This window comes from Cygnus atratus, chromosome 15, assembly GCF_013377495.2.
Source record: "Cygnus atratus isolate AKBS03 ecotype Queensland, Australia chromosome 15, CAtr_DNAZoo_HiC_assembly, whole genome shotgun sequence".
Classification (NCBI taxonomy): domain Eukaryota; kingdom Metazoa; phylum Chordata; class Aves; order Anseriformes; family Anatidae; genus Cygnus; species Cygnus atratus.
Window position 1 is genome coordinate 17,460,774 of NC_066376.1, and position 17,642 is coordinate 17,478,415.

General features: G+C 44.1%; 1 protein-coding gene across 1 annotated transcript; it reads left to right on the forward strand.

Moving 5' to 3' along the window:
* Positions 1-16,524: 16,524 nt before the first annotated feature.
* On the forward strand, positions 16,525-17,456 carry RMI2 (RecQ mediated genome instability 2). The gene is made up of 2 exons (XM_035548897.2): positions 16,525-16,834; positions 17,054-17,456. Exons 1-2 carry the CDS (start codon positions 16,564-16,566, stop codon positions 17,200-17,202), a joined length of 420 nt encoding a protein of 139 aa, XP_035404790.1. The 5' UTR covers positions 16,525-16,563; the 3' UTR covers positions 17,203-17,456.
* Positions 17,457-17,642: the final 186 nt, after the last annotated feature.

The window sequence follows — 17,642 nt, forward strand, 5'->3', positions numbered from 1 at the left end:
TTCCAGTGAATTCCCAGTTTCCACTAATGGGTGGCAGGCAGATTAGTGTGTGGTTATTTTCTGCTAATCTTGTGCCAACATGTGGTGGTAATGGTGGTAGACAGGTAGGAGGACAATGATTTGGAGGGGACAGAAATAATAACACTGCCTTGAGACCAGGGAGATAACCCCATTGGTTTCTACAGCACTACGCTCATTCAGCTGGGTCAGATCACAATGAATCCTCTTCATGTGACAGACCTGCTGCCTAAAATACCAAGAATAGTACATCCTGCACATTTTTGGCCAATAGATAGTCTCCTGTGATTCATTCAGCATCTTTCCTCTGCTCTGCGTGAGCTCTCAAGTGTGTACTTGAAAGGCAGGGCTAGAGCTGACTCTGTTTTTAAAAAATGAGCCACAAGAAGAGTGTTGTGCAGCACAAAAAAAGTGCTGGGGTGTAAAAAAATAAAAACTCAAGCATAAAAAAACCTGCCAGCGTGGATGGCTAAGGTAGTTACTTTGTAGCTATGACCCCCACACTGCTGTACTGAACTGGATGCTTCTGCTGGCTGTTGGGAACCAGCCTGATGAGACTTCCCTCTCTGAACTTCACTCCCTCCCTAACTGCAACACCAAGAGTGTAGCTGGCACCTTCCCAGCAGTCCTGTGGCTGGTTTTAATTTGCATAAACTTTTCTATAGACTGGTATAAACATAGAGAAGCAGGTCCAACTGACGTGTTTTCTTGTCTTTGTATCGCCTCCCAGCCCTCTTTTTCAGGGCTTAGACTTGTGCAGGAAGCAGCAGGTTTGGGAGATGCTGCTCAGAGGGTTTAGGCTCCGGTGTTGTCCTTGGCTGGACGTGCTCTGCCAAGAAGCCCTCCATGAACACAGACGAGTCCTTCACACTGGGATTCAGCAGCCATTCACTTCTGAAACTGGGATTTCGGTGCAGTCATGAGGCTCAGGAACATCACTGTTCCTGAGAGTAATTAGCCTGCTTCCTCTTGTGTTGTCTTAATTAGCAGTTTGTACTTGCACACCACAGCCAGCCTCCTGTCCTGCACCAGGCACACATGCTGCACTGATGCTATGTGGTTTACAAAGCCTAGAACTGAAAAATTGGGCAATATCAGATTTACACACACACGCAACCTGAAAACTGCCCACTCATGCATCTGTATGCCGAGTGACGCAGGGGTGCTGGTGAAATGTGTGATCTTAACTCTTTCACAAAACTAGGACAGAATTTGCAGGAAAAGACAGGGAAGGCCCTTTCTAACTTTCAAGGGCTAAAATCTGCAAATAATTACCTTTTAAAAAATATTTTTTTTCTATAGATGTCTATACTTTACAAAGAAGAAATTAATAAAAAGAAGCTTTGCTAGAGTTCCAGCATAGTTTTTTGATACAAACTTGTTGTTGTTTTAATTACTTTAAATGCCAGAAAAAGACAGTGTGCTGTGTGGTAGAGCAGGACTCTGTCTCCAGGTGCTGGATGTGCTGCTGTAGGTACCCATGCTGGTAAGGTGTACTATGAGAGCATGCTGGTTTCTAGGAGTCCAGCAATGCAAAACACGCATACAGGCCAGGTACGACAAAGAAATCAGAGTGGTTGGAAAAAAGTACTAGCTTGTACTGGGGGTAGAAGGACAGAAGGGGCAGTATTTCTCCCATCCAAAGCGAATACGTAGAAAGCTCACAGAAATCCACTGCTGAACACGTGACCTTCTGGAAAGTGTCTCTGCAAATGCATCCCCAACATCTACAGCGATAAAAATCGTCTACTGAGCTGAGTCGAATGGCATAGTTGAAGTGGAGCTGTAAATAAAGTGGTAGGCGGTTTCCTGCTAAAACTCCCCTACATGTCCAAGAACCCACTGTGACTCAGCCGCTGCAGTCACTGGGAACTCGGTGCAGACACCCTTTCTAGTTGGGTATTTTTACTTCTCCTTTTGCACCATATCAAGAGGGGCTCCATTCATCCCTGGAGGAACTGAATTGACAATATGACCCAATATTTGTTAATGTCTTAAGGTAATGATCTTACAGGAGAACAACTAGACTGCTTGGACTTCTTATGAAACTGTTTCACTGTCAGTGACCCATGCCTGTAAAACAGTCTGTGTGCTCGGATCTTTGTTAGATTTTTCATGTGAAAGTTCTTGGGACTTCCATTAACGTACATTAACTGGACTCTTACCTGCATCTGTCGTTGGCCTGAAGATGGAATTTTCTTTGTTTTCATTTCATGTGCAAGGAGACTGAAGAATGATTGGTTTTTATTTTAAAAAGTGTGTGTGAATATGCTGGATGGATTGGAGATGATTAAGGGTTTGACTATAATATGTTTTCTAATGTACCTACCGTTCCTTCAAGGAATTAGCATCTTTGGAAATATGAGCTGAGCTGAAAGAAGCTATGCCCTTAGCAAAATAACAGTAGTAGCAACGTCTGGTAGTTTTTAGGTCAGCAGCATCTAGAGTCTCACTTGCCCTAGAATATTTGTTTGAAGCTGTGCCACATATCATCTCCTTACTCTTCTGGGTTCATAGTTTTTGTACCTCCTCTGTCATTTAAGCTAACACTCTCCCATGTCCATTTTGAACCTGCACAGATAGTTGCCTCTCTATGCAAAAAGTTCTGTACCCATAAGGCTTTAAACTTAGCATTGGCAATTAATAAAGCAGATTTGGGAGATTTTCAGTTCCTATGAGCTGAGCTAGAATGGGCTATTCTGCTCTTTGCCCCTCCTCATCCCATACAGTATTTGTTCTGTCTCTTCTTTCATCTCTCATTTCTAGCCTGTCTCCTCTCCTCTGGTTCATATTCTTTCTCATAATTCTTTTATTTATTTATTTATTATTATTATTATTACTTCCTATGTGTTAGTCTCAGCTAATTCTTTATTGGCTTGTTCCATGATACTGCTGGAACTTTGTCCCCATCTGACCTTTCCCTGTGTGAACAAATCCCAATGTCCCAGGTTTCAGATTTACTCTGCTCTGCTTTTCTCTGCCTGCTGCTTTTTAGTTGCTTCCTGTAATTCTGTTTAATACCTCTTTTACTTTCAAGATGCTCTCTGTCTTTTGCTTTCTCTGTCTTCAATAAAGTATACTTCAGACAGTTTTTTTTCTTTCTTCTTCTTCTTTTTTTTTTTCTTCTGAGAATTAAGTCTACCTTCTCCAGTTTTCAGTTTAGCGTCTGAAGCTTATCTGTGGTTCCCTCTTAGTGAACTTCCTTTCTGGGAAGTTCAGCGTCCTTATATTTTGACTCAGGTCATTAACATCAAATTGGATTCTTTCTTTCTTGTAAATTCCCATAAATACCCACCTTTCTCCTCTTTTCTCTTCCTCAATCCTCTCCACCAGTGCACCCAGCAGTGCTATGCGGTTCATTCTGTTTTATGAAAGCTACCACAGAGTTGCTGTTCCCCTGACAAATCCTCTTTCTGCTGCTCTTGCAGCTGTGACTAGTGGAGGGTTTGCTCTGTTCTGAAATGCTCCTGTGTGAAAAGCAGGAGTCAGGGGTCTCACACAGTGCGCATGAGGAGGGGATACCTAAGGAGCTGGTGCCAGGAAGGGGCAGAGGCCAAAGGGACCAGGGCAGCGTGGGGAGGGATGGAGCAGGGGGACCTGGTGGTGGGGTGCTGGCCACAAGGCAGGGACGGTGCTGGGAGCACCTGAAGATTTGGAGAAGGCAACCTTGTGAGGTGAGGGTGAGGCTCTCCTGACAGGCAGAAAGGGCAGGTCAGGGAGGGGATGCCCTGGTGTGGAAGGCCGAGCACTTTGTTGCTGTGAGGAGAAAGGCAGCTCTACAGCGAAGGGAGAGGCTTTGAGATGGGTTTGGAGAAGTGGGGTGAAGGATACAGAAGACACTGGGTCCGAGGAATGGTGGAACTGAGAGCAATGGGTAGAAGTGCTGCAGATGTGGTATGGGTGAGGGAGCTTAAAGGCAGGGGGCCCAGGATCATCATCTCACAGAGCTGGTGCTCTTAGCTAGGGCCTAGTTTTCGGGCCTGAGGACACACAATGTCCTGCTGCGTCCCCTTCCTCCCAATGGACTTCCAAAACTCTCATAGCCCAACATTTCCTTCTGTCAGAAATATGGTGGCATATACTGCCAGTACATATCGTACATTCACTTCCGAACAGAAATTTTAGCAGACAACCCGATATCCACACTACACTTAAAGAAAATTTCATTTCACCAAGTGACTAGAATTCTCCTCCTCCTCTTCCCCCACACACTCCTTTTTTAAGTATACTAGTACTTGAGGAAAATTTCTGGGGCACGTGGGTGGCGGCCCACGTGGGTGCCAGCCCTGGTACCCCACCAACGCTGCTGAGATCCTGCCTTCTGAGAAGAGCTCACCAGAGCGAGTGGCAGGGTGAGTAGGCAGAGCCTGGGCTGCTCAGAGCGCCGCACCCATCAGCATCCCTGTGAGGTGACTGCTGCCGCACCAGTACAGGACAGCCCATGCTCACATCAGCCAGGGACAGCACTGCGCCCTTGTTGGCCATGGTGAGTCATCTGAGCCTCCTGCTACATCTGGCGTGAATTTCACTTTAAGTTACTAGTGCATCATTATTGTCAATATTTCCTTCACCAGAAGCTGGAGCCACAAAGTTGACAATAATTACATTTGCCAGAGTCTGTCATTAAAATTGGAGACAGTTCTCAGTGGAGAAAATCAGATTTTGAGCACCACTGAGTACTGTTATCCAAGTGCTCACACACAGGTATCATTCTATTCATCAGAAATAATAAAGTGAATAAGATTCCCAGGTATTCAAGCATGCACCTCCTTGCACTTTTCTTCTGGGTATATGGAAATCAAACTAGCAAACAGGTTTTGGGGCAATTAATCATGAAAAAGAGGAGTTACATCAGAAGACTAGCTAGCCCATTTTAATTTCAAGAGAAATTTATGTCAGTCTTTTGACTAGACTTAACATTGTGTGCAACTTGACATTAAACATTAGCTTGTAACGTTCGTCTTTACACCATAACCTTGAATTACATCCATTTTTTATTCTCACCATACTGTGAGGTTGCCAGTTTAAAACTACAAAGTGGCCTAAAATAATTAGGTAACCATGCTGTAAGCTCCCAGACCCCTGGATGACATGTCCTGCCTTCATACACCCAGCTCTGTTGTGGCTTGGAAAACTTTCCACCTCAAGTTTCTATGTCTTTTTTTTTTTTTTTTTTTTTTTTTGGTATATGTATTGAAGTAGTTTGCAGGGACAGGTTTAACTTGGACTCATATTTTCAAAGGAATTAGGAGAAAACCCTTTTTCTCTTGTGCACTGTGCTTGTCAGGTATAACTGAAAGGGCTTTCTGTTGAAATAGAAAAGCCACACTGAGAAGAAAGGGAAACAAAGATAGTAAGAAAGACGCTCAGTTTGAATTGTGTCTGTTTATATTTGTGTCTCTTGTTCATAGGAAGTTCTGTTTTTATCTTTAATACTATGCAAGTTCTTATAACAGTCAGTTTAATTATAGTATTGCTCAATTTCCAAAGAAATCTCTTGCGTTTATATTTAAAAAAACTTGCTGCCAAGCCCCCTCTGCTGGATGGAAAAATCACATCTTCATCCCTGCATGCAGAAGACATCTAGTAAAAGCATTACAGATTATGACTGAAAAAGATTACAGACTCTAAGTTCACAAGATCATTACTATCTTTCTGTTATCTATCATTGTCTGATGAGTTGAGATTCAGAGAACAGTTGGGATGACTGCTGCAAATGTGTTCAAATCCCTCCATCTGTATGAGCATTCAGTCAGTCTGTTGAAAATTCATCCTGTCATCTTATTATCTTATTGTCTAAGTTCAGTGGTGTCCACCCTCTTTGCTCCCACTATTTTTTATATGTATTACGTACATCTTTTGTCGATGATCTCACTGCATGCAATTAGAGTGTACTTGCATAATGTGTCTATACAGGAAATAATCAAAATCTGACTCCAAGAAGCACACGTGCTTTTCCTGGGCAATTCAAACTTTGAAGCCCCGCCTTGCTTGTCTGTAAAGTGTAACAAGGGAAGTTTGCTAAGTGAAAAACAATACTAAGTGCTGTTTAAATCATGCTTTTCATTCATGTATGACAAAGCCTTTTGCAGGGACCAGTTTCATATTTATATATCGGGAAGCAAGCCCAGCAAGGGAAGACTCATTTAGTTGCTTGGACAATAAATAAGAATTAAAAAAACACAGATTTAAACCCAGTTCTGGAACAGACTGCCTGGTAACCTTGCACTAATTAACCAGGCAAAAAGTCAAGAAAGGAGTGTGCCATAACACTGAGCATAAAATTGTGAAGCTCCTGAGATAATGTGTTGGAGCAGTATTGTGGACTGCTGCACTGCCTGTTGAGAGTTGAGTTCCTCTACCAGCAGGTCCAAAGCAGCCAGCATGCTGTGCAAGCAGCCAGTAGGGTATTATTGCCCACAGAGATATGCCTGAAACTTTTTCAGTTTATGCACGTTAATCATAGTTTTCGAGAGTTATGTTCTTCAAAATCGGGTCTTTGAAGAATGGCAGTCTTTAAAAAAATCAAGCAAGCTGAGAGAATGTTGCTGGGGCAGGTGATTACTACTTAGACCTCTTTAGTATATGGAAAACTGAGATTTCTGTCCCTGCTTAGCATGATGGCAGGCAAAATGTCAGTTTTCTGGAAAGTGTCCTAACTGCAAAGCAGAGTTCTCTTCTCATCAAAAGGGAAGAAGGAATATTTGTTAGCCAAGAGAGACTTGGAGCTTAACAGGTAGACCACTCACCTATGAGTGGGAAACACTGGATATTGGTGTCTCCTCTGAGTGCTGTTACATATTGTACATTAAGCAGTTATTAGGTAAAGTACATAAGTGGTATTTGAAGCTGAGCCAGGAGTCAGTGCCTCACCTCCCTCAAATCAATGCCCCAACCTGCAGGCTTAAAGGAAAGTCCCAGTCTTTCTCTGTGTAGCTCAAGGACTTCCAAATGCCTTTTTTTCTGTGCACTAGCGCAAGTTCACAGGATAACCAGATAATGTTTCCTTCTATAGGCTTATGGCAAGGTCCAGATTTTTTTTCAAAGCACCTTATTTCATTCAGTTTGCAAAAATAATGACAATTGTCCCATAAAGATCAAACTGTAGCAAAACTAAGGGAAAGAAAAACATACTGAATTAATGTCTTATGTTGAAAATGCTTTATAGGTAACTGTATTTAAGGTGAAAATGTGAACTACAGTTTCCTGGAATATAGTGCAAGTACAGATTGTATCCTGGTGAGGTAAAATGAGTATTCAGTCTTAGCTACAACAGCCAATAAATGCTAAAATTGACAACAGGTCTGAGCAAGAAAGAAGTCTAGCTTTAAGTTCTAGAGAAGTTAGCAAATCAAGCCTGTGTTTAGGATTTATGTCTAACCTCTTCACAGAACCGAGGCAGAGGCTTAAATAGAAGCAGTCCCGGTTTTTGTGTTTGCAATGTTGTGTGACCATGCAACATTTCCTGTCTGCTGAAACATGCAGCTGCCTTGCCTCCCAGGTTTAAGTTATCTGTCCCTTGATAACTGCAGCAGAGGGAAAAGAGTTCCTTTTCCTTCTTAATGAGAGCGCTTTATTGCAGGGTCTGTAAGCACTGAAGGAAGAAAAGAGAAAGAAAAAAAAAAGAGGAAGCAGGAAGTACTTCAGTCCCAAGCAGTGCATGATCAGAGGCTGCTCTGCAATCAGGGGAACTCTCCTTCCTCCTGAGGCATCTGGCCAAGCTTAGACAAAGCTCAGAGCTTTCTAGGTCTGCATTTGCAATCCAGATGTCTCATCCCACCTTCACCTTGTGCTTTTATGATCAGAGCTAACCTGCTTCCACAGAGGCCAAACTGTGGCAATTCAAGATGTAGCACTGGGTAATAGCTGGGAACAGGGGGCAGCAGCTCTCTCCTGCCTGAGCAGGACGGACAACCAGGGCTGCCCCAGGATGTGACCTGCCACCTGCCACAGGTCTGTTCTGCAGAGCCTGATCATTTCTCACCTTCTGCAATGCACAGTCTGCTTACTTAGAGCTGCAACAAGAAGGTATGACTTCCAAGATACTAGGTTGAGGTGCTGTATATTCAAGATGTTTATAGATATTACAACAGTGTGAATGCAACCCAGCAAAACAGAAGCCGTGATGGAAACTGATCCTTTAGTTTTCTCTGCAAGAGAGAGGGCTACTGGGAAAGATTAAAGCAGCTCTGCTAAAACCTGACTGTTACTTTATACTGATTAAGCAACAAAGCAACAATACACCCTTTCCTACTCGTGCCAGGAATTTCACACGGCTTAATGCAAGATTACAGGCCATAAAATGTACAATTACATACCATAAACTCTATAGTTCAAGATAAGTTAAACTGCAGCTTGCAAAACATGCAAACCCCTTTGAAATCAAGAACAGAAACTTAAACTTCCACCACAGTTTAGGAGTAAGAACTATGCAGCACTGCCTGTTTCATGACTTTACAAGTAGTCTTTACAAATGTTATCAGCTGGCAATGCTCCACAGCTGTGTGATGAAGACCACAGAAGCAGTGGTGGAGTGAGCACTGTTGTTTTAAAGCTGGGAAATGCAGCCTTCAGAAGGAAACACATCAATCTATTTCACAGATCACAGGATGAATGAAGAAGATTCTCTAATTGCTTTCAGTTCTGTTTCCTTTGGTGGAATTTCTGTTTTCCCCAGATAATGTGTCCAGACGGAATCCAGGGTAGTACAATGACATTTATAAGAAACAGAAGGGAAAGTAGCCACAAACAAAAGGGGCATTCACTGAATACTGCCACCTATGAGTAAAATGTGCTGCTATTTGAATGCTCACTCCTCTGAGTGTGAAGTTTAGGGACTTTCTTAATAAGGACTGTCCCTACCAGACTTGATTTTGCAAGTCACTTGCAACCCTCAATCAGGCTGATACCACGGATGGCTTAAAGTATGTAGCATCTCTCAGCACTGCATAGAACAGGTCCCAAGGCAGAAGACTCAATCAGTAGACTGATACCAAGCAATGCTGGTTCTGCAGGTAACATTTACTGTAATTAACTGGGCTAGCCAAAGTGGTTTTTTTGTTTGTTTGTTTTGTTTTGTTTTGTTCTTTCTTCTATCCATAAAATATTATACATGTTGAATCTAACCTATATGACTGAATGCTTAATTTTACCAGGAAAGGTGCAGCAGTAGAACTTGGGAGTGATTGGGGCCAGCCTACTGGCATTTATGTCTGCCCTGAACTATGAATTCCTTTATCAGTATGGTTAACCATAGTTAACCGTTCTGGCTGGAGAAAAAAAAAAAAAAGGACCTGAAGAATATTTTTGCCATTGCCCAGTTGTTCACCCAGTTATTTGCTTCGGACAAGGAAAGTGTAAGAGGGATTGGCTCAAATGGCAGGGACCGTGAAGGCCATTCTGACTGCGCTCCCTCCTCCTTACTCCCCCTGGTGTTCTCATGGCCTGGCGTGGACCAAAACCCCTGAGTTCTCAGCCAAGTAAGAGTCAGAGGTCCCCAAATGCAAATAAACCAGTGGTCTCTGTCAAACAGTACGTTCAACTAGAAGATCACAATTCTCCCTCTGCCTTAATATCTATGTAAACAATGAAAATGAAAATACCTAACCCACATCTGTTAAGATTGTTTGCTAGTAATCGCTGTACTGTGTTTTAAAAGAATTTAGGTAAAGCATAGTCAGAGTACAGAGGTCTGTGGGTAAGAGAAAGAAACTGCTTTGCACCTTTCACTTTCACCCTGTGCATTTCTCGTAAATGAGGCTGTAACCGGCAACGAGGCCTGAATACTCTGATGAGCTTTGGCTTGCAAATCCGAGGTCGCGTGCTGTCCTTTTCCATTCTAAAGTGTCTATTGCCTGAAATTCATACAGGCTGAAACTGTAGCAAAGCCACAGAGCTTCAGATGTTCCTGGACGATATTTGTAATTATTTGAATATAAGTGTTTGATGCTTGGAACATCAAAACTCCAAAGGTGCAAGCAAAAACATGCACACATTTTCATGCCTGCTCTGCACAGTCACTTTATGTGACACTCTATGTGACATTTCCATGAAACTTAGACACGATCTATGCCAAACTGATGTCCCCTAGTTGGCTCTTAAAGTATTGCCAGTTTCTGTTTTGAAGTACTGAGCACTGCTGGCTTTTGCAATGGAGTTCTCTACTGCAAGTCTGGTTTTATGGCCTCCTCAGGTTGTGAAAATAAGGCATGCTGGTTTGGTCTTTATCATCTATTGCTGCTTTTCATGACAAGCTGAAAGCTTGCTTAGTTATTGGTTTCAATATATTTGAATCCCTGAAGAATCACTTTCTGGTTTTTGATTATCTTTGAATTTCAAGTCCCAGTTTCGTTATTTAGTTTGCTATATGAAGAGGTGCCTTTAGAAACAACCACTGTGTTACACTACTGTGTACATTTTAACCACCTGGCAAAACCATCAAACATATTTTTGAATACCATTCATTATTAATTTTTGACATTTATTGAGATAAATCAATGTTTATATTGTTGCCTCATTGCAGTCTTCATCACAACCAGCAGAAAGGTCAGCTCGCCCGTGCATAAGTGATTTTATCATTTTTCCTTGCAGTGGGTCCTCTTCACAATTTCTGTTTATGTTCCTCTGGTTCATTTTGTTTTCCTACTTAGTTCATAACATGGGTTCTAGAGTCTCACTGACATGAGCTGATGAGAATCTTTTAAAACCAGTAGATATATCTACCTTAAGCGAAACTGAGTGCCAACCCCCAAATTCCTGTCTCTGAATAATGTATGAGATGAGGTACTTATGGATAAGTTGTCAGCGATGGTTGTGCAAGATTTCAAATGCCAACAATAAAAGTCTGACCTTCATTCCCTCAAACTCATATCTGAACCTGTATATTCTGGACCTAGTGGAAAAAGATGGGTCTTAATTAGAGAGTTTCAGTATAGTGTTTAATGTCAGGTGCTGTGCAGAATACAAACTAGAACCTTTGAACAAAAATGACTTAAATCAGGAGGTGGAGGCAGTTTGTGACATTTTAATGTCAAATTATATTTTAAAATGTGACCTTTTCACATGAGTTGCAGAGGTTTTCTAAGTTGAACTAATGGGATGTCTCCCAGTTGGCTCATGAGACCTCATGTGTTTTGATTTTTCAATAAATTAAAGAAGCCTTAGAATGTGAAAACATTTCAGCAACTACACACTGTATGTCGTTGTTTAGGAAGAAATCTGTGAGTTTATTTACCATTTCGTATCTTCTCTCAGACATATTAAGAGGTAAATAGGCTTTGTATAGCCTGTACCTAGCACATTTCTTCCCGTACGAGGCCATTTCTGCTGTTCTTGCCAGTATCACTGCCAGTGCCAGGGGAGTCAGGAGAGCAGTCCCTCATGAACAGTTTCCAAAGAGGACTCCAGAGCTGCTCGTGCCAGTGTACAGGGCAGGATCCTTTTTGTCTGGCATCCCCGAGCAACCACACAGGCAAAGCTTTGGTCACAGCTCCATAGAGAATCTGTGCAGACATTCTACATGGAGATGCTCTGATCTCAGAGCAAAATGTGGTTAGCTAAGGAGAGTCACCCCATTTTGTGACTTAGATGTTACTCCACGATCTATGGGTCACTTAAAAAATTAGTTTCACTCCCTACTTCAGGATGGGAATACAAGTACAAGACACTGGCTAAAGCACACAGAGTAGTGAGTAGTCACTTTTTTCTACAACTTTTCAGTGACTAGGAAACAGATAATACACCAGCTGGCTGGTCTGCTTGGCAGGTACCAAACCTGGTGTCTACTTTATGTCTGTCTCCTGAAGACTCTGCAAAAATCCTCCCTGATGCAGCAACAGACATGTAGGCTTCCTCTGTTCAGGCTCTTTATTTAGGCTTTCTGGAGGCTCACCTCAAACTTTCCTCTTCAAAGAGCTTGACATTCGTCTTAAACTTCCAAAACATTTTTGCCTGAACGAATGCAGGTATGTGCTGAATGGGAGATGGCTATAAAATCCCTGAGTCATTATATTAAAACTCTGAGCTGCTTTTAATCTTGTTCTAACATTGTACCAATTTAAATTAGCCTGACTGGTGATGGTGTAGCTGTAATGTTTTCGGTTTAAGCAAGGTAAGGCTTGTAGCAGTAGAGGTTCCCTTTGATTGGACCTGAGAAAGCCCTGGCCTGCTTGAAAATTCAACAATTTTTCAAGGTCTTACCTTTCCCTATAGGCTCAAGGAAGTTATTTCATGACCTTTTGAACAAACCTTGAATATTGTAGAACCACGCCAAGGTGTGCTCCATGTTGAATGTAACTTCTCATCCTCACTGGCCTTCATGTATTTTTCTGGTATCTGACATAGCAGATTTTAAGATTTTGAAAATAAAATGTCACTCTTCTTGTTGCTTTTCTTTAGGAAAATGATTCTGTTCTCACTCTCAGTGCATAAACTGGATGCTGGTGATGCTCATGGGAGAATATTTATAGCACGCCAGCAGCAGCTGTCCAGGGAGGATGCTGCGATCTGTATTCCCCTGCACTGCTGACAGGGGCTCTCCAGTCTTGTTAAGCTACTCCTAAACATCCAGCTCTTTTATGAAGCAAAGTGAAGTCAACAAAGCTGAACCTCTAAAGTCTCCTAGGTACTGGCTTCACTTCAGTCAGTACTGAGATCTCACGCATTGGATGCCATTCATATTTCCTGTTTTAAAGAGTTTTTTTTTTTTTTTTTTTTTTTAATGTCGATGCAGCAGTTTGTGTAAGCCCATCTGGAAGCCAGCTTCACAGACCATATCCAGGGCAGCAAGCAGTACGGGTAAATACAGTGATTTATTCCTTTTTTCTTCTTTCACCATGCCATGCTCCTATTCCATAGAACGTGGATTTATTTCAGTTACTCACCAGGCATATTTATAGCATAGAAAGGAATAAACAGGTGACACCCACTTCTGCAGAACACAACTGGAGCTCTCTAAGCATTTCCTCTAAGTATTCTTTGTAAATGAAATGAGTCAGCTAAGCTGGAGAGCATTGTGCTGCTTTCATTGTCCATAGGCTACCAGTGGTAGGGATGCATGGTGAGTGACAGGAACTGGTTAAGTTTGCGTGACAGTGAGAGCGAAGGAATCATTTCTCATGTTAAGGCTGGCTGCACAAGCTGAGGTTTTCACCCTCCCTGCAGAAGTGCCTGAGCCAAATGCTGTTTTTCCTTCTGCCACACACGGGGTGCAGCTGTCAGCTACCTCACAGCTGCAGCACTCTGGCCAAAATCCTCTAATGACTGTGATAAGCATAGACCCACGTGCAGTGCATAGCACCTGTGCTAGGTTCTCCAGAAAAAAAAAAAAAAAAAGAGCACAAAGGGTGCCTTACTAAGGCTTTATTTGACAGCATTTGCCAGAGAAGTTAGTTCATTTTTACCTTGGGGTGACTGCCATGCAGTTTTGGCAGGACTTCACCACAGGAGAGCCCAGACCGTAGTTGCTATTAGCAGTGTTTTGATGACATCTGTTGCTCATGATGCCTCGGTTCAAGTCACCTCCAAAGCGTCACTTACCCACAGCAACCTGCTAAGTTTGGCAGGCCCCAGCTGTAGTTTTCCTGTTTCAGCATTGTCTGGTTCCCAGCCCTGTGAAACTGCTGGTGAAACAACTCAGCATCCACCTGCCAGACAGGTCAGTCCCAAAGCGTGCAGCAGAACTTTGATCTAGGGATGCAAATATGTCTGATTTTCAACCCAGTACTTCCAACCCATTAGCCTGCTAATTTAAAATCATTAATTATGTCAGCATGTCCACATTGCACCTTTTATATGGTACCAAACAAAGAGCAGGGAACTACTGAATTTTATACACTCTCGTGATTGCCTTTTTTAGTTCTGTGTGCAATATAAGAAAACAAGCATAAACTATGGTGGATCTCTCAAAGGTGAAACTTGACAGTTCCTTGTGTGTGCTGAAAGCAGTGTTAAAGTTTGTCTGAAGTCTGTTTAGGGATTTCTCAGTACTACGAAAGAGAAACTGAAGAAACTTTTCTCTAGACAGTCATTGGACTGGGACAGAGCTTTTCTTTAAAATTATTTTGGGTAGGGTGAAGGACTGTAAAATACCAGATTTTTTTTTTTATTTTTTTTGCAAAGAAGAATTTCTTTAGTGTGTAATAGCAGCCTTTCACCAAAATTAGAGGCAGAAAGCAGAGAATTGCTTCCATTTAAGTCACAGTGTCAGTGAGAGGGTGACAAAGTACGAACTGGACAGAACATTTCAAGTTTCTGCTTCTTAGGAAATCTCTTCAGGCAACACTAGGGTCAAATTCTTTTCCAGGTTTCCTGAGACCAAACAAACCAGTGCCAGCCTAACACAGGGAGACCTGGCTCCATTAAGGGCTATCTTATCAGTGTGCTGTCTGACCTTTTCTTACCCACACTGTAACTGCACCTCTCACATGCATGTCAGCGTGAGGAGTAACGTCCTTGAAGACTGCTCTAAAGAAAAGCACATGTTGCAACAGCAGACAGAAGACTGACTCATTTTTATTCCCCACAAACCAAAACTGTATCATCCAGCATACTCTCAGCATGTGCACTCAAACTTAATCCAGTGTAATTTACAGCCTGCCAGCCACCAGCTCACTGCCTTTCCCATCCCAAGAGTGTGCTGAGCTTCCTCTGCTGCCACAAACCTGGGTTCGACAGCTGTGGGACCACCTCCAGACACCGCCGTCTGTCGAGGCATCAGACGTGCTTCCTGCAGCCCAGACTGTGTCTCCATGCTGAGCCAGCTCTTTGATAAGAACTTTGCAGATAGTTCAGTATAACTTTGCTTTTTGCTGAAAGGAAAGGGTTTTCTGGTTTTGGAAAACAAACCCATTACTTGGTGGAGATCACCAGTACTCCAGCCCTCTTCTCATAAGTTTCTCCAAGGAAAATCTTTTAAAAGGGACCTTTTAGTCTCTCCTGCAGATTACTCTCTTGTAGGGGTCTTGCCTTCATCCGTAGATTTAATGGTTTAATAAGCATTAGACCCTCCTATTATACCGTAACAAATAGGAATACAATACTTTTATCAATATTTGGCACAATTTATTTTTTTTTATGTGAAACTAAATATTGATGCTGTCAAGAGACTGTAGCTTAGGGGCATAAATTACAAATATTCTTCTCCAGTGAGCCTAGCTCAAATTTTGCATTCATATACAGTAACCACCTAATGTCTTTCTATTCCTGTAACCCATATGATTCGATTGCCAGATTACATGATTCTGTATTGAAATGGGTGTACTTGGATGTCAGTGTTTTTATTGTTATTACCAATATTATCTTTTATTCTTACTGTAAATGGTAACAAAACGTTAACTGCTTCCTTACACTATAAAAGGAATAAAGTCCCATTTACAGAATGTCTCTAAACAGAAAATATCTCTGGAGAAAAGATATTCTGAATAAATAATTCATAATATGATGGGTGAGTAGGGAAAAAAATGTCTTTTGATGCATTTTGCTACTTGAAACTGGATTTTTTAAAATAGAGTAATGGCTCTTTCAATGGAGAACAAAACATGCTTTAAAGAATGATTGCAGAGAAGTCAGTTCTCTATGTATTTTTACACATTTTGCATTTTTGTAGGTAACAGAGAGCTTGTGAACCCGAGGAAACAGTCCCCACAATTTTCCTGATTCTTTTGCTTTTGTTTGTCCTATTCTCCTGTTTTTCCATTGGCCTATTTCTTGGTATATTTTCCAAATGAAGTGCCAACCCACCCACCCAAAGCAGACCACAGCATTTCAGGGATTTCGAAGTGAAGTGAAGCAAATTAGCCTGGCTGGAATATAAACAGACTGAAAAGTAATGCTGAAAGGCTTTGGAATTAAAGGCTCCCAGCTTAGGGCTGCATGTGCTTTCTGTGCATAGTGCTTGAGATTTCCACGTGTGTGTGTATACACACATATATGTGCGTATACATATATATATATGTTACCCTGAGAGCCTCCCTGAGCAAACCAGCGTGTTTTTCTCACGAAGCAGAGGACGCTAACTGAACAGTGACCATTAACGTTTTCCTTTCCTGCTCAGCGGTTACGGAATGCCCCAGGGACCAGCACCCGGGCCGGCTCCAGGCTGCCCACAGCAGCCGGGCTGCGGCCAGGACGTGCCCACCCGGTGCGCCTTCACCCCGCGGAGGGTGCCGACCCCCCGGGGAGGCACTTTGCGCTGCGGTCAAAGCACGGGCCGGGGTCTTACACCGTGTCTTTACACCACGGGGGAGCAGGTGAGGGACCAGTGAACTGAGGCGAAGCGAGAACCGGCTCCTACTGACCGGCGGCCACCAGCGGGGCGGGCCGGGCCGGCTGCTGTGGGGAGCGCCTTCCCCGCACGCAGCCCCACAGCCCCGCTCCCCGGGAGCCGGAGCGCGGCCGGGCACCGCCTGTTCCCCCTCTCGGCGTGACCCGGGTCTGCCGGCCGCCGAGCGGCGCCAGGCGGCTGAGGCGGGATTGCGGCGCCGCTTCCCGCCCTCTCCCTCTCGCTCCGTCCCTCAGCGGCTGCGCGGCGCGGGCCCGGCCGGGGGCATGGCCGGGGAGGCCGCGGGGCCGCCGGTGAAGGTGCTGGCGGCCCAGCTGCGGGGCGCCGTGCGGGGCGCCGGCGGGACGTGGACGCTGGGCCGGGCGGAGGCGGGCCGGGGGCCGCTGCGCCTGCAGGCGGCGTGGATGCAGGGCACCGTGCTGGAGGTGGCGCGGGGCGGCGCCGCCGGCTGCTCGGCCCGACTGAGGGACGTCAGCGGCGCCTTCACCGTGCTGGGGGTGGAGGCGGTGCCCCAGGGGCGGCCGTGCCTCAGCGCAGGTACCGCGGGGCCGCTGGCAGCAGGGCGCGGGGCCGGGCGGCGCTCGGCGGCCCCCTGAGGCCTCGGGGAGGCGGGTGCGGAGCGGGGCCGGAGCCCCGAACTGTACCTCGGGCTCTCTGCGTGGTCCTAAAGGCTTCGCTGCCCGCCTTAGAAATGAAATGAAGACGTAAAGGTCGATGGGGCCTCAGACTGGCTGCTTTTGTTGTATTTTCTCTCAGGGAAGTACGTGATGGTGGTGGGCGTGGTGCGGTCCTGCAACCCCGAGCCTGTGCTGCGAGCAATAAAGATGACGGATCTTTCGGAAAATCCGGTGCATGAGAATATGTGGAGCCTCGAAGTGGAGGATTTGCACAGAGTCATCCCCTAGATACTTCTTGTGCCTAAAGACCTGGAAATATAAGCACATGTATTGGTGCACTGCGCTGGGCCATTCTGGGTATTTGAGATTTCCAACAACACCCTTGGAGTATAACAAGACTCAGGCTTTTTTTGGCGGGGGCTTGGATTTTGTTGGGCTTGGATTTAAGTTGAGGGAAATGTGCATATGTGACAGTAATCACGGTGCTCGTTTCTTGCACAGTCTTGTACCAACAGATTAAACCGCATTAATCTGAGAAACACTTGATGCTCTTGCCAGTGTTGTTATGAATGTGACACGTTTCTGCCTGTGTTAGCCGTTGTTTCTAGGAGCACGTGCCTAGGCAGGCATTCCCAGAGTGATGCATTCGTGGCAGCAAGATCTGCATACAGCTCATGTTACCAGGGTGAGCATGATACGTGGAATGAAGGCAGAAGGTGTTTTAGTCC

Excerpts from the sequence above, each read along its gene's own strand:
- RMI2 (XM_035548897.2), top strand. The coding sequence starts at position 16,564 with ATGGCCGGGGAGGCCGCGGGGCCGCCGGTGAAGGTGCTGGCGGCCCAG. Across the intron at positions 16,835-17,053 it reads GCGGCCGTGCCTCAGCGCAG|GGAAGTACGTGATGGTGGTG; the intron begins GTACCGCGGGGC and ends ATTTTCTCTCAG.